Raw genomic sequence first — 16,182 nt, 5'->3', positions numbered from 1 at the left:
CACTTACTCTTGTCACAGCAAACCTTGTGATCCCAGGGGTCATTTTGATAACATTTGCAACATCTGCCCTGCCATGAATGTCAGGAGGTACTGCTCCAACAGATACCACTTTTGGATTTGAATCTTTCGGTAGGAGCGGGAGCAGCTTCAGCACCGGTGACCTCCTCATCAGACTGATCAGATATGTCTGTGTCTTCTGGTTGTTACTCTACATCATCTTCTTCCTCAGAAATCTGCTCATCTGTATCAGATTGCTGCTGTGTGTCCTCTGATTCATTATCATCAAATATATGATCCAGAACTTGGCTTACATCAAATCTTCTTTACATTGTTGCATGCTGTAAGCTGGAGATGTATACTCTGCAAAGCACCAACTCTGAACTGATTTGGCTGAGCATGCCTGGGCAGGTCTGTCCAGAAGCCCCTAACTCAACCTCAAGTGTTTGGAGGTTGAGCTGGCTATGGGTTGTTGGTTTACAGTGTGTTTATGATTTCAGTTTTGGAATTTATTATTGTTTTCTAACCTTAAATTAGAACTGGGTCAAAATCGACCCTAACAACAGAAAGGTCATAATTTTATCAAGAGCATTTTGTAATTTAGTAAAATATATTTATATTTATTTATTTTGTTTAAATAAAGTAACAAAAAACTGATGCAGTAAACACATTTATGTAGTATTTTTATGCATTTAAACAAACAGGTCGCTCACGACCCTAACACTAGAGGAAGGATAAACAGCTGATCAACACATATACACACATAATATTTCAGCAATAATAAAACATTCTCAAATAAAATACAGGACAAATTCATGAGACAGATGACATTTTGGTCTCATGTCACTGTGCACACTAAAACCAGACTTAATACTTAATAGTTGTACTCAACAGTTGAAAAGTAATTGATTTTACTTGATTGGTTATGACCGTAGTCATATTGTGTCTCTTACCATGTTTCCTTTGGCTCATCTTAAAGTATAGACCATATTGGCTAAAAAAGGGTTCTGCATATTTGAACAACTACAAAGAAGCTTAAAAAAAACCCCAAAAGGCAGAGAAATGTGATATCAAGTCTGAATTACTGGTCACTGCTGTGCTGTATTAGGAAATTAGTCATAGTCATAAGATGTTTAAGCTAGACAGTGTCTCTCCTCAGTGCTGTATGTCATAACTTCAGAAAAGCCAGTAGCAGACTGCCTTTGCCCTGGGTGATAGAATCCTCTATCACTGCTGGTTCTCTACTCTGAAAGGGAAGTGGTGTGAGAGGAAGGAGCAAAAATGACTTATGAAGAACGTAAAGCTGGAAAAAATGAAAAGCATCTTGCCAGGGGTGACACTGGGCAGCCACACAATAAAAATGGAGTAGTGAAACTCACTTTTCCAATAAATTACATCATAGCATTCGACAGAAAAGAATAAGCATCTGAAACTTTCCCAGGTCTTGACACTCATTACTGAAACCACAAAGGGTTATACAAGTAAAGACTCAACTAGGAACATAATGGGAGCTTGGAAAGCTCAACAACACAAGTACAAAAAGTCCTTTCTTAATAATCAAACACAAATCCCAAAGGTACCCTAAACTATTGGTAGACACTGTTGGGGGCAGTTGTACTGTTGTATTGATGCTTAAATGTTACCTAAACACAAATGGATAAATGAAGTTAATCTATCAGATGCCCTCTTGGGTCTTTAAAGCAATAGTTCTGATCATATTTTCTGCAGCCATGCAGGGACTCCTTCCTATGTGGAAACAAATCCATAGACCCCTACAGATGCATGTAATGCATACAATTCAACTGTTAACTTGTAGGCAAGTCATATTTACATCCTTTGATGAGTGCACAAGTTCTTCCAAATGCCACTTTAATAATTTGAGTAGGATTCTCTTCTTTTGCACTTTTATTATTTTGTTTTGTTTGCTGTATTAATCAGGGTTCTTTGTAGCCAGATGTGGCTTAATGGATTTAATAGTTTGAACCCTGGCAAATAATATTGTTTACATTGTGTAAACATGTGGCCAAACATAAGCAAAATTCAGTATGTAAGCAGAAATATGTTTCATTCATTTTTTATGTTTTGTATTATTTATTTATTTATTTTTTCAAATGCTGTTAAATATAGAAAGAGGAAGACAAATTACCCTGCAATAAGACTGCGCGTCTTATGTTGTCTCATTCTTAACAGTGAAGTCTGTGGTAGTCTGTTACAGAAACATGAGTCCTCAGAGAGTAAAGTGTAGTGAAACTTAAGGTTTAAAAGTGTGTGGAGGAGGATGTGTACGTGCTCATTGGTTGTGTTGCAAAACGACAATTCTCTGAGCTAAGAGGGTGGGTGGATTCTCTTTGTGACGCTGCACCTGTAGTATGAAATTATAAAATTGGTGACCCCAAGGATGATTCAGTGAAGTTTGTTTCAGGCGTTATCTCCAGTTTCAACACTTCCATTTGCTGTTGGATTTCTTCTACTGTTAAAACACTAAACACTAAAGCTTAAAGGTAAGACATGTCAAGTACTTTTAACACGTTTATTTTTAATGTGCATTATCTGGTCAGGAAGATTGTAGTTGTATGTATAAACACTAACTATAGAACAAACATGAATAAATACTTCTACAGTGTTATTGTTGTGAATGTGAATGTGTTAGTTTAACCACTTTCACTTTTTGTGAAAGCCCAGTTTTTACAGTTTACATCTTATATCTGTATTGTTAAGCTTTTTTTCTTTAATGAAACTTCAGGCTACTCGTTGCACTGCTTTTGCACTAATATACTGTACCATATTCATTGTAAATGACTGTTTACTGTGATTTTGCAGTCATTTAGATTAATCAACTTATCTCCTATGTTTTACAGAACAACTATAAAAGTAATGCAACTCAATAGATACTCATGTATAGTACATTAATAAATAGAAGAAAATCTGTAGGCATTTAAATATTGGGACAGGGTATTGGGACATATTGTGACAATCAAGTTATAAAACATGCAGTGGTCTTTAACAAGACCACTGTAGCGCCTGTAAATGCTAATGGGAGACTTGGAAATAAACTATAGAACATACAGGTCTAAATCCCATTACATTTTTAAATGGGAACATCTGTGCCTAGTGATTACAGTGACATACTCACACAAATGACAAAACAATCTCAAAAATCTCAGTTCTTCGATAAAAACATTTTAGCCATGACACAGGAGGTGGTGTTACTCGGCTGTATCTAACTACTGCAAAGTATTTGGGGCTGTTTTATGTCTCTGTTGCAGTTTGCAGAATTACTCCCCATTGGTTCCAGGCATATTGAGCATGTCTTTCAACTTTGTCTTAGATACTATGACTGTGTTGTTTTTCCCCTATAGTCTACACTCTTTTGAGTGTATTCTTCTATTCCCTATATTGGTTAATTGTCCTTGTTGCTGGCTAAAAGGGAAACATTTAATATCTCAAAGTATTTATTTGATTTACATAAACTAAATTAAGTAGCTTGTTCCTATTTAAAAACAAAAAACAAAAAATGAATTCTTAGACTTTCAGTTTACAGCTTTTTTGGCATTTGTCATAGTGTTAGTCTTAAGATTCATCTAGGAACCAGATTATTTGTTGATTTTTTTATCTTTCTCAACAGACGTCTGCACATTCTAAATAATACTTACTCTTTCAATTCTGAAATTTAAATGAAACATTTTTTACTTTTATTTAAATTTATTTTAGATTTTTGAATTTTTGAACTTGTTACTAAATGCATTACTTTGACATTTGATTGATATTCTGCATCAAAAAGCATAATGCTTAAAACTAGCTTTTTTTTGCTTTTGCCAGTGATAACTGTGAAAGTGAATGGTTTTAAACTGGACCCGGTTTTTGAGTTTCATTATTTTTGATAACCCTCTTTTCTTTTGTTTGCAGCTAAATATAAACCATGGGAGAATGGAGCTTTCTCTCCAAATTACTCGACAAAGTGCAGTCCCACTCCACCAGCATTGGGAAAGTGTGGATGACTGTGCTCTTAATCTTCAGGATCATGGTTCTTGGAGCTGGAGTAGATAAAGTGTGGGGTGATGAACAGTCTGGCATGGTGTGCAACATCAATACACCTGGATGCAAGAACGTGTGTTACGACCAAGCCTTCCCAATTTCCCACACTCGTTTCTGGGTTCTCCAGGTCCTTTTCGTCTCCTTGCCCACTTTGGTGTACCTTGGCTATGTCCTAAATGTCATCCACAAAGAGAACAAAATGAGACAGAAGCTCCAGAGCCATGCCGAAAAACAAGGGCTGAAGCTACCCAAATACACAGATGACAAGGGAAAGCTTCGCTATAAAGGAAACCTCTTGTGCGTCTACATAACTTGCATATTTGTGACCATTTTGTTTGAAGCAGGTTTCATTGTGGCCCAGTATTATTTGTATGGTTTCACAATGGAAGCTAGGATTAAATGTGATGGACGACCATGCCCTGAACATACTGTAGAGTGCTTCATGTCCCGTCCCACTGAGAAGACCATCTTCATTATCTTCATGCTGGTGGTGGCCTGCGTGTCTCTAACTTTGAATGTGGGGGAGATATTTTATCTGATTGGTCGGTCTACCATATTCAGGAAGCATACACCGATCAGTCCAGCTGATGAACGAAAAACATATACCACTGAGACATTTTGCTAAGATCGGTGATGAAGAGCCAGTTTATTCTTATTTAGTGTAAATAGTCACATCAGTGGAGGATGGAGTGGAGATTTGCCTGGTAGTATCCAGCTACAGCCCTGCAGAGCAGGAGAAGCCCATGGTTAGCCAACCTTAACTATATTTATGGACAGTTTCCCAGACATGTATTAAACTTAAATTGCAGCACAAATCGTTTTTTTCTACATTTAAAGTTATTCTAGGTCTGGGAAATCGTGACATCGTGAAATCGTGACTGGTGTAAAAGTCATCACACTGGTTAAACAGAAAACATAGTCACCATTAATGCATTCTGTTTTATTCCGTTGGGGGTGTTGTCAGTGTATATAATCTAATGGTAAGGTTTTATTTGTTTAAAGGATGGGTTACCATGCAGGCAATCCTATTTGTTTTAACCACATTAGCTGGTGTGAAATATTCTTTTAAAGGCTTAAGTTGGTCTGCTACCCAGTGAGCTACCTAGGTTTGCTAGCTGAAGTGCAGTAACATAGCTTACATTTGTGTTAGGTTAGTTTGTTAGTGCAAATAAAGTATTTCGGAGAAGGAATGCTGTAGTTATATAATTGCCTATAGTAACTTAATGTTATCTAAAACACCTTCAGTAATTGTTAGCTGGCTAACTAGCTAACATGCTTGTGTGTAGCAAGTGTAGGTTAACCTTTACTTGAACCCTTAGTTTACCTTAAATTGAGACTTGACCTGCAGAAATGCAGTTTACTTAGCAGTTTACCATAAAGTCATGCACTACTGCTGTTTTAAATGACAAAATGATTAATTAAAAAAATTATAATTTTAATAATTTATTTTTCCTGTCTTTTTCATTTTTATTGTACATCAACAAGTAATCATTTGTGGAATAAGATCAAAATTCACAATACACACTTAAATAATGTCTTTCCACTAATCAAGATGTTTTTGAATATATAATTGTAATTGTTGTTTTCATATGTAACTTTTTGATACTTTTATTCCTGTTTTTAGGACACTTTTATCAAAGTCATGTCAACTAATCGAAGCCTACATTTGTTGTAATGCCATATGACATATGATGTCACTGTCATCTGAGATATAAACAATGTGTCATAATAACTAAAGACACAGTTCTGTCTCTTACTTTTAAGCAGTTTATGTGCATTATGCAATAATGACCTGGCATTATAATATGGTAGTACAAAATAAAGCATAGGGGTACCTAGTTTGACTAGAGAAGTGTTTAAAATGAATGCCCTGGTCTACTGTCTCAACTTTCTTACAATCAAATATGGATGTACGTGGTCTTCTACACCACTAGGAGGTGACTCGTGATCAGTGTGGCTCTTCTATTGTGACCTGATGTAATGACATTGTGATATTTCATGTGCTAACAGCGCCCTGATGGGTGTGGAAATCAGTTGTTTATGGGACCTTCAGAGGAACTCTAACAGCCTGTTTTTTAAACCCTTACTAATCTCATTATATCGTTTTCTGCTGTCAATATGGTAAATTGCATACATTTCAGATGTTGCACATGTCAGTACATGCTATATATTAGCACCATTATATACTGAAATAAACATTGAATACACAAGTTTCTATCCATTTTATTAATTCATGAGTCATTACAGACACAGCCTCAGATAATGTACGGTGTGTCAGTATTACTGAGCTCCTAGGAAGATCACAAATGCAGGGCAAAACAGAGCAAAGAAGATACAAAAACAAAGCACCAAAATAACACAGGAAATGCACACTAGCACACAAGAGCAAACAGTCAAGATCTGACAAACAGTTTTGAGGCAAGCTTTCATAGTCCTGTGCAACAGGCCACAGGTGAAAGGAGACAGCATGATTAGGTGGAAAGAACCCAAGGCAGCTCTTACACTGCTGTGCAGGGTGTGATACAGTGTTGAGCAGAAGGTAGAGATCTTCTTTCATGTATCAGTAGACATTTCTGAGATGATTACTATCTATTACTATTCTGCTATTCCACTTCTATAAGGAATGAGAAAGTCAGAGGGAAAAAGGGAAACCAAGGCTTTCTGGACTAAACACTCAAACATCCGATATTAGATTTTGTTGTTGAGGCTTCTGTGGCACTTACAGTATTTTATTCTTGATAATGAATGAATAACCTAATGTATGGAACTGATAAAAGTTGGTCTTATTGGTTGCTGCACAATTTATCAGCCTCCCTCCCTACCCAGTCCATCAATGGAAAGGGACAACCACAGGGCTACCACTAACCAGAAATTATTTGGGCAAGCTACACTCTGCACAGCAGTGATACCTACATGCTAGTGGCATGATAGCGTGTGTGGCGTAGTCTGACATGTTCTTTTTGTGCACTGTTTGTGGTATTTTTATTCTCACTTAACTAAACTGAACTGAACTGAAGAACAATGTGGCCTATAGCCTTTATATACTTGTATATTGACTTTTACTATGGACTCACTAAAATGGAGATATCTTGTAAAATTACAAATATGCTACAACCTCTTTGTGTATCCTGTATTGCTGCTACACATTTTCTGTTAAGTTTAACTTTAATATATCTGTGCTGAAAAATCTGGCTCAAGAAATGTTTGTGCTGGGTTCTACTGGTTTCAGATGGAAGTAGTTAAAAAACCTGTCATCCTGGAGAAAAAAAAAAACATCCTGTGCTGATCAGCACGTTGGTTATGTCGATTAGATAGTGTATGTCTAGGTCCTTCATATCTTTTTGACCAGGGTGGTCATGTTGGTGAACCAGGGTGGTCATGTTGGTCACGCTTAACAAACAGCATGTTAATGATGGCCATATTGGTTATATCAGTCAACCACCTTGTTCATGCCCATGGTCTTACTTATCATGTTGAACAGCAAGTTTGGTCTGACTATACCATCAAACTTAAACTTACCCCATTCTGACCAAAAGCTAAGCTGGTTAACCACCTTGGTTGAACTGGCACAGATGTTTTTTCAGCAGTGATGCTGGGTTATTTATTCTAGGGTACTAGGGTTCTATGTGAGTTTACGTGCTAAAATATCCCTCCCTCCTGAAAGGTCCAACTCAAGACCAGCTTTTGCTAGTAGCCTGTTTTCAGATGGTTGCAGTTGGTCTTTAAAGGTCAAGGCAGTTGAAAAGCTGGTCATCCAGGAAAGCATAAGTTGGAAAGGTTGTTTTTTCTAGGTGCTAGGTTTGACTTGTTGGGTAGTTTTACTGGGGTATTTCTCTCTTTCTGTCACTCCTTTACTCAGAATTTGGGTAAGTAAAGTGAAAGCAGCTGTTGGACAGTTTTATTTTACCCAAGACTTGGGTTACTTCACCCCCCTGCCACTAGTTATCTTTTCGTGTCCACATATTTACACATGTTTACATTTCAGTCCAATATTTACCCAGCACTGGGTTGGCAAATATTGCAGGTTGGGTTGTTTTCTGCCTTTAGAGTGTGTTAGCGAGAATTACAGGCTTTTAAACCCTGTGCTGCAGGTGATATTGCTACTGGTAGATTTTGCAAAGGTACCCATTTAAGGGGCAAACAGACCAGTTTACCTTCTAGCATGAGGTGAGTAAATTTTGTGATTGTTATTTTGTGTCTCTCACTTTAGAATCTGATGACATAAATTCCAATCAGAGTCATCCTGATCAACTCTATCAGTGTAAATGCGGTGATGGCCATTAACCTGTCTGACCAAAACTGCCATTGAAATGATCAGTTGAGGTTTATCAAATTACAGTTATATTAACTGTTATATTATATTAAGTTATTAAGAGATAAAAGCATGCTTTATTAGAAAATGACTTTAACAAAGAGAATGACTTCATATACACATTTATTAGAAAACAATAGTATTCAATGGTATATTTTAAAGTAAAAATGTTTGTATGGTGTATAATACTTTGTGACATGATCCACAAAATAAAGCATTGCAAATCAGTGCCATAACTTAAAGCCACCCCCCTAAGAAAAATGTAGAGAAAAAAATAATGAATCCAATCATCTGTCTTGTTACCTCTTGGTTTTGTTTGTAAAATAATTATGAGTTAAATAAGTCTGATAACTGTTACATCTCCCTGAGTCTCCATGAATATATCTCCTCCTGAAGAAAGTCCAGATTTCTTTTTAGAAAGAACACAAGTTCTTTCTAAAAAGTACACAAGAGTACATCAACTTAGTGATACCATAATTGTATGTTAAATGTATGCAGCAGACTCTTCCAACCTCATCTGTCACATCTGTACAATATGTTTGATTAACATAGAAAATCATGTCTAGGCATGTTCCTATACTTCTGTTCCTGTCAAGAACAAAAAAACCTGTTGACACTTCACATCAGCACCTGCCCATTGGCTTCTAGTCTTAGTGTATTTAAGCTACAGATGTGACAGACAGATTGGCTTGACAAATGCTAAAGCATTCCTAATAATACGTACTAGTTCATTCACTCAGGCCAGTGGTGGCACTGTTTTTGTTCTTTCAGGCTTTGCTACTACTTTCTGGATTTCCAGGAAGATACAATTGCGCCTGCTTTAACCGTAAACTCAACTTAGCGTGATGCTTTTTTGATCTGTAACCAATCAGGTAGAAAATTTCTATTATGTTCAGCAGCAGAGACACACATGACACAATCAACATGAAGACGATGAAGACAGTCTTCTCTGTGGGACGAGACATGAAGCACTCTACGGTGTAGGGACATGGGTATCGGGTGCATTCGATTTTGGGCACCATCACAAAACCATACAGATAGTACTGGCCAGCTATGAAACCTGCCTCAAGCAAGATCTTAACGACCACACTGGTCATGTAGCTAGCCAGTAAACTGCCTTTAATGTCAATTTTACCCTTTTCATCAGTGTATTTGGGTAGTTTGACTCCCTGACGTTCTGCTTGGTTTCGGAGATGCTCCCTCATCTTCTTCTCCTTGTGGACAATGTGTAGAACATGTCCAAGATACATGAGCGTCGGTGTGGCCACAAAGATGATCTGGAGGGTCCAGAAGCGAATGTGGGATATTGGAAAAGCTTGGTCATAGCAGACGTTTGTACAACCTGGCTGCTTGGTGTTACAGACCATTTTGGATTGTTCATCTCCCCACACTTTTTCCGCACCAGCTCCAAGAACCATGATTCTGAAGACAAAAAGGACGGTCATCCATACCTTCCCAATGACAGTGGAGTGAGACTGCACCTTGTCCAGCAACTTGGAGAGAAAGCCCCATTCTCCCATGCTTCCGTGTGTAAAGCCTTATCTGGTAGGAAAAAAATAATATTCAATACTATTTCAAGTAATACTTTTGGTCCAGTGATAATATTCTCTGTAACAATGAATACCTAAGGGGCCTCTGGTGATTAAACTTGAACACCACTGTCAAAAGAAGAACAGTCCAAGGTCCAGTGACAATGAACAACCTGATGATTAAAACATGGTCAACTACGGTTGCTTCAAATCAGTATTATTTCAGATACAGCTTTTCATTTCTCTACCCGTCTCTAATGTCCTAAACAGTTAGCTAACCAACATTGATGGTCAAACTCAAGTTGCAAATGCAATAAATGAGTATATATTGTATATATTGTATTCAAGAATTTCAGCACATGAGCCATCTGCTGATGTATTCCATTCATATGATATGAAGTTATTCATATAAATATAAGAACCGTCATTTCTAAAAAAGAAACATTTATATATCGATAAAGAATTCATCACATTTTAGATTCTCAGCCCTGTTTCTGCAACATTTTTGGGGCAGATACGGACTATGTCAAAAAATGTCAGACAGTAAGTATTGATTCAGATATTGGCATACAACCAAGCCAGCAGTGTACACATGGAATCAGCCGACATATGTTTTAAATACTAGTAAAATAGTATATAGACATACACATAGAAATTTACTTACCTTGTAACTGCTAAGGCTAACTGCTAACTGCTGGAAACGAATGATAAAGTGTCATGGATTGAGTGCCTGCATTGAACTTTAGCTTCCGTGCGTGGTTTCGCAATAGGCCTGTCACGTTGTTCTTCACCACAAATGATAAGTTACCTGTGTGGTAGAAATAGGGTAAGTCAGGCAGAATATTGAAAAATCAATCATTAATCGTCATACGTGTTCTGTGACAGGAGGTCCGTGTGAGACAGGACAGCTTGTGTTTTTTCATTTAAAGAGATTAGAATCATTGCTACACTGTTTAAACTTTACATGGAATAGCAAGTAAATATAGAAAACACATAATAGTAAATCTTTTGCATTTCTTGAACACTTATTGACATTTACATTTACATTTACATTTAAGGCATTTAGCAGACGCTCTTATCCAGAGCGACTTACAAAGTGCTTTGCTATTTACCCAAGAAAGAAACCTTAGCTAGTTAGAATAGACTAATAATTCAATTTAACATTTACCATCATATGCAAAGTCTGTCTAAATATTGTTCTTTTCATTAGAAGACAAACTGGAATTTGCAAATAATTTGGTTTTAAAAACAACATTTTTAAAGTTTATGAAATCATCATTCACTGTTGTTCCTCAAAGGTGTTATCACCCAAGTGTAGTGGTTAGAGGAGCACATCACTATGTTGACTGAGGAGATACAGTGCATATAGTAAAAAAAGAAAAGCTCATAGTAAGCCATGTGCACTTGCACTCACATTAATAAACATTTTTGTTATTATTCCTTCTAATATATTATATTCCTTTTAATGAATAATTGTACTGAGATAAAATAATATAGGCTTATTAAGAACAATAATGGGCAGTTTACATAGTCTGGTTATTTTTTAATGGACCACAAAACACTGCTTAGTTATGTTAAATTGTAGCTTAATTTTTCATTTTGTTATAACACGTCACAAAAAAAATTAAAATCTACATAGCCAATATGTGCAATTATTACTCATTATGGGAATTTGAAACACAACTTACGCACTCACAAATCATATCACAATGTTTTGTTTGCTCATTTTATTTGTATCTATTCCAATGTTAGTTTGAATAAATACATTTGTACTTCCATGGCGATCTGCAGTGATCAGTATAGTGTGCCAATTTTCCATTGTTTTAGTGCTCTTACAGATTATATTTTTATCTGTAACTATACAGTAAACAAGCATGTTGCAAATTTTCTTTTATTGTTATGAACAATTGGTGCTGTTAAAGATGCATTTACACTTTATATAAACAGTAAATTACACAAAGAATAAACAGCTTTCAAATGTTTTAATTAAATTACTTTATTTTAGATGAAAAGATCATATCATCATACTCTTACATGCCAATATCATTCATATTGAAGAATACTGAAATACTTTGAAGCTAAATGCTTCTTTATAAGTTACTTTCAATGAATACATACAATAGCTAAAAAAGACAAAGGTAACAAAATAACACCATGTTGTGCTAACAAAAGCAGTTAGCACTTTTCTAGAAAAATGTATCATAGAAAGCCACCAGATTCATATATAATATCATTCTGTTCAATTAAAGTACATGAACAGTGAGTTCTTGCGCAAACAGAACTACTTAAATTCCATTCATTAAGAAAAAAAAAACACTAGTCCAAATTTTCAAGTTAACTTTTATAAACCAAACCACACCACATCAGTCATGTCAAAAAAGGCATTTGATTTATCTAGCATATGTTTAATCCCTTCTTATGTTTAATGACATCTGTCGACCATCAAATATAAATTCCTGCGGAGCTAAAGAATCCTTTAATTTCTTTTTTAGAGCAGCTTGGAGAGTACTCTTCAGTGTGGCCAAGGTCTGGTTACTCATGGTTTTAATAACATATTCCTGAAAACAGTTTATATTAGTTTTTGATATATGACAAAATAAAATCAGTTCTTGGTAGCAGACGTGGATCTTTGAACCCTAGTGTGTGTGACATTCAAAAACAATGTTCCTCAGAGAAGAACCTTTTTTTATTTGATCTTTGAGACTCTAAACCTAATGGTCCTGTAACATCTGTTTGTCCTCTTTTGCTTCATCCAGGCTCACGGCCATACTCTGTCCACTCTCTAACTGCATGTTCAGCTTGTTTTGTTTCAAAGCGTCCTCAACCCCCAATCCAGGCTGCCACGAAGAAGAGAAGCTGGCTGGGTGTTCGGCCGATGTGTTGTTGTACATGCCTCGCCTTCTGGGCCGACATCTAACCCTGGTGCAGATCAAGTAGAAGACCTCTATCACATTCAGCAATAAAGACACACAGGCCACCACCAGCATGAAGATGATGAAGATTGTTTTCTCTGTGGGACGAGACATGAAGCACTCAACTGTGTAAGGGCATGGCTTTTTAGAGCAGGCAAATTCAGGAATCATAACAAAGCCATACAGATAATACTGCCCCACAATAAAAGCAAGCTCTAAGATAATCTTGAAGAAAAGCTGGGTTAGGTAGCTTCCCAGAAGGTTTCCCTTGATCATGACATGACCCTTGCCATCCGTGTATTTGGGAGTCTTTAGCATTTTGTTGTCACGTTGTTTTTGGATTTTCTCTCTCAGCTTGTTCTCTTTGTGGATGACGAGGAATGCATGGCCCAAGTAGACCAGCGTTGGTGTGGAGACAAAGATGATCTGCAGGACCCAGAAGCGGATGTGGCTGATAGGGAATTTCCAGTCGTAGCACACATTCTCACAACCGGGTTGCATCGTATTGCAAACTAAATTGGATTGCTCGTCTCCCCATACGCTCTCCGCACCTGCCCCCAGTACGAGGATCCTGAAGATAAAGAGGACGCTCATCCATATCTTGCCAATGACAGTAGAGTGGGACTGCACTTTGTCCAGTAAAGTTGAGAGAAACCCCCAATCTCCCATTCTTTACAGCGCTCAGGATTACCCTAGAAGAGAGAGAGACAAGTGTAATGGATAGAATGACAATTAAAAACTATTTTACATTATTAGTCCAGGAAAAGGATTTGTTTAATGTTGATTCATTCATTCAGCTCATTTATTCCATTAACATTTTGGCTAGTAATCAGGAACCATTCGATTTCAATACATTTCAGTTCAGTGACAACTTTCCTAAAAGAATACAAACATACTTTTATCTTTAACTTAGTAATCAATTTTACACAACTACTCCTACATTCATTGGTAGCTGATTCACATCAGTTCAAAGGTCTGCAGTCTTCTGTAACTATTTCTTCTCTATATGTTTTCAATTCATGAATATTGATCATCACAACTGAACACCCTCAGAAAAATGTTTCAAGTAATTTGACATAAACCTGTGATTTGACATGACAGAAATGACCGTTTTAATGCCTTGAAAATTCTAGTTGTTAAATTCACTTGCATTTCTCCTTACCCTAAACCTCACCATAAACATAACACTAACCTTACCTCAACCCAAAACCTAAACCTTACAAATGTCCTTAACCTAGCCCTGGTTCTAATCCTTACCCTTACTCTAACTAAGACATATTGACTGGCATTAACTATTGGCTTCTGTTTTTTCACAAGTTTCTACGCAGCTGTGATTACATTATTAATTAAACTCATTAATCAGTAGATATACAGAGCAGTACGATACTTACCTCTTACCCACTTACCAAAATATGTGCCTAAAGGTTTTTATCTAAAGATCTAATGCAACTTTATTGTTTCTGAAATCATATAAAAACTAAACATTATTTTCAGCAGTAAAACCTACATTATGTTGTTTCTTACTTACCTTAGCACAAAACACTTCCTCCAAATGAAAACTTTTCCAGAAAACAAGCGATTTCTAACCGCGGTTGAACCTTGAGTTTTTGACTTCCAGAGGTTGTGTAATAAATTTTTCAAAGTGGCAAACTGTCACGTTGTCAGAGATCAGCAAATGGCACTGGGTCCAGTTTAGCGCACAGACTCTTGGAGTGGAGAGTTGTATTAATGATTGACAAATCAGAACGTGAACCATGCACTTTATGATGAGCCATTCTAAACTCCTTCACAACTTCACATATTTGTGGGCCATGAAAAAAAGAAAACATTTTATCAAGGGTGAAATGAAGCTATAAATGTATATTTCTAAATGTAATTTTCATTTTTCAATACTAGTCTTGATTGCAGAGGAAAGTGTGATGGGGTATGGCTGTAAATATGTCTGCATTGCAAAAAAGTAAATTAATGAATGAATGAAAGACAACAAAACAACACAACATTTATTCAGACATTATTATTATTAAGGTCCAGCTACAAAAAACACAGAATTGTAGTAGCAACAAAAAGAAAACACAAAAACAAAGATGTTGCAACATCTACGTAATCACCATTTCACACTCAAGACATGGCTATTCAATCATGGTTTAGGTCAGACACACACCAGACAACTTCATGGTTACTTGCACAAATTGGCCTTGTGAACGGCTGTGTTTACAGAGACTTGGTGCTCAGATATGTACCTCTTCCATATCATTGGTGTTGTGGTCTTCCAAAACCTTGTTCTTGGCCAACTCACTGCCAAGCTCATTTGCCTGGAGGCTTAGCTCATGTTTCATCCAGTTCTGGATCACTTGATCTTTTTTTTCAAAGTTCTTCTTGGTCATCGCAGAAGCCACAGGGGTCACAGTATAGTCCTTTTTACGACTTAGGCACTCATTGACCTTCTTGACACACAGGTAAAAAAGCTCAATGAGATTCAACAGCAATGACACACAGGCCACAACCAGCATGAACCAAATGAAGACGTTTTTCTCAGTTGGTCTGGACAGAAAACAGTCAACCTTGTGTGGACAGGGGAAACGACTGCAGACATATTGGGCCTGAAGGGTGAAGCCAAACAAGTAATACTGGCCTAAAATAAATCCAACCTCAAGCAATATCTTGACCAGCAAATTCAAGATATAACTTCTTAAGAGCCGGCCTTGGATTTTGACTTTGCCCTCGTCATTGCTGTATTTTGGAAGTTTGCAGCCTTTCTTGAGAAATACCCTGACTTGTTCATTCTGGGCCTTTTTAATGGCCTCTCTCATATCCTTCTCCTCATGGAGGACGTGCAGGACATGGCCCAGGTAGACCAATGTTGGAGTGGACACTGAGATGATCTGGAGCACCCAGAAGCGTAAGTGGGAAATGGGGAATGCATGGTCGTAGCAAACATTCTCACAACCTGGTTGCTGGGTATTGCAGATAAAATCGGATTGTTCATCGCCCCACACTTTCTCAGCGCCAGCTCCGAGGACAAGAATCCTAAAGACAAAAAGCACGGTCAGCCAGATTTTCCCAACCACCGTGGAGTGTTTCTGCACCTTGTCCAACAGCCGCCCAAGAACGTCCCACTCTCCCATTGTGAGCTATATGGGATTACCTAAGGGAAAAAATAACATGGCTGTAACTCAATGTGAAAGTTACATCTTGACTGATACTTTGCAAACCATACCATGTTGTATCAGTGAATTCAGCTACTATAAGACACACCAATTGTTGATGTTCAAATAGACACAATTTGTAAAATCTCTTAAAACAAAATTGTAAATGAATTATTAAAGAATTAGTAATAGAATAAGATGCTCTGGAGCAGTGAGACATATGCCCAATGCCAAGTGTTGACTAGAGGGGT

The 16,182-nt window shown here is 37.0% G+C and overlaps 4 protein-coding genes across 6 annotated transcripts; 1 reads left to right on the top strand and 3 right to left on the bottom strand.

Moving 5' to 3' along the window:
• The first annotated feature begins 2,276 nt into the window (after positions 1–2,276).
• Positions 2,277–6,203, top strand: LOC140534975 (gap junction Cx32.2 protein-like). Its single transcript, XM_072656582.1, has 2 exons — positions 2,277–2,498; positions 3,904–6,203. Exon 2 carries the CDS (start codon positions 3,917–3,919, stop codon positions 4,655–4,657), a length of 741 nt encoding a protein of 246 aa, XP_072512683.1. The 5' UTR covers positions 2,277–2,498; positions 3,904–3,916; the 3' UTR covers positions 4,658–6,203.
• A 2,247-nt stretch (positions 6,204–8,450) lies between these two features.
• Positions 8,451–10,654, bottom strand: gja12.1 (gap junction protein, alpha 12.1). Of its 3 annotated transcripts, XM_072686409.1 has the most exons (3): positions 10,538–10,654; positions 9,969–10,046; positions 8,451–9,886 (listed from the first exon to the last, which is right to left on the bottom strand). In XM_072686409.1, exon 3 carries the CDS (start codon positions 9,862–9,864, stop codon positions 9,112–9,114), a length of 753 nt encoding a protein of 250 aa, XP_072542510.1. In that variant the 5' UTR covers positions 9,865–9,886; positions 9,969–10,046; positions 10,538–10,654; the 3' UTR covers positions 8,451–9,111. The 3 variants fall into 3 exon arrangements, with proteins under 3 accessions (XP_072542510.1, XP_072542502.1, XP_072542520.1); XM_072686401.1 differs by having other exon boundaries at positions 8,451–10,046; XM_072686419.1 differs by lacking the exon at positions 9,969–10,046.
• Positions 10,655–11,853: 1,199 nt separating this feature from the next.
• gja13.1 (gap junction protein alpha 13.1) lies at positions 11,854–14,469 on the bottom strand. Its single transcript, XM_072686390.1, has 2 exons — positions 14,314–14,469; positions 11,854–13,477 (listed from the first exon to the last, which is right to left on the bottom strand). The coding sequence occupies exon 2, from the start codon at positions 13,452–13,454 to the stop codon at positions 12,585–12,587; it is 870 nt and encodes a 289-aa protein (XP_072542491.1). The 5' UTR covers positions 13,455–13,477; positions 14,314–14,469; the 3' UTR covers positions 11,854–12,584.
• A 424-nt stretch (positions 14,470–14,893) lies between these two features.
• Positions 14,894–16,020, bottom strand: gja11 (gap junction protein, alpha 11). Its single transcript, XM_072656581.1, has one exon. The coding sequence runs from the start codon at positions 15,908–15,910 to the stop codon at positions 15,014–15,016; it is 897 nt and encodes a 298-aa protein (XP_072512682.1). The 5' UTR covers positions 15,911–16,020; the 3' UTR covers positions 14,894–15,013.
• Between the last annotated feature and the right edge of the window lie 162 nt (positions 16,021–16,182).

Source organism: Salminus brasiliensis, chromosome 1 (genome assembly GCF_030463535.1).
Source record: "Salminus brasiliensis chromosome 1, fSalBra1.hap2, whole genome shotgun sequence".
NCBI lineage: Eukaryota > Metazoa > Chordata > Actinopteri > Characiformes > Bryconidae > Salminus > Salminus brasiliensis.
Note: the sequence above shows the minus strand (reverse complement) of the source record. Positions and strands in the feature narration are given on the sequence as shown.

What these genes read in the sequence shown, in the direction of transcription:
- gja13.1 (XM_072686390.1), bottom strand. Translation starts at nt 13,454, where the DNA reads ATGGGAGATTGGGGGTTTCTCTCAACTTTACTGGACAAAGTGCAGTCC.
- LOC140534975 (XM_072656582.1), top strand. Translation starts at nt 3,917, where the DNA reads ATGGGAGAATGGAGCTTTCTCTCCAAATTACTCGACAAAGTGCAGTCC.
- gja11 (XM_072656581.1), bottom strand. Translation starts at nt 15,910, where the DNA reads ATGGGAGAGTGGGACGTTCTTGGGCGGCTGTTGGACAAGGTGCAGAAA.
- gja12.1 (XM_072686401.1), bottom strand. Translation starts at nt 9,864, where the DNA reads ATGGGAGAATGGGGCTTTCTCTCCAAGTTGCTGGACAAGGTGCAGTCT.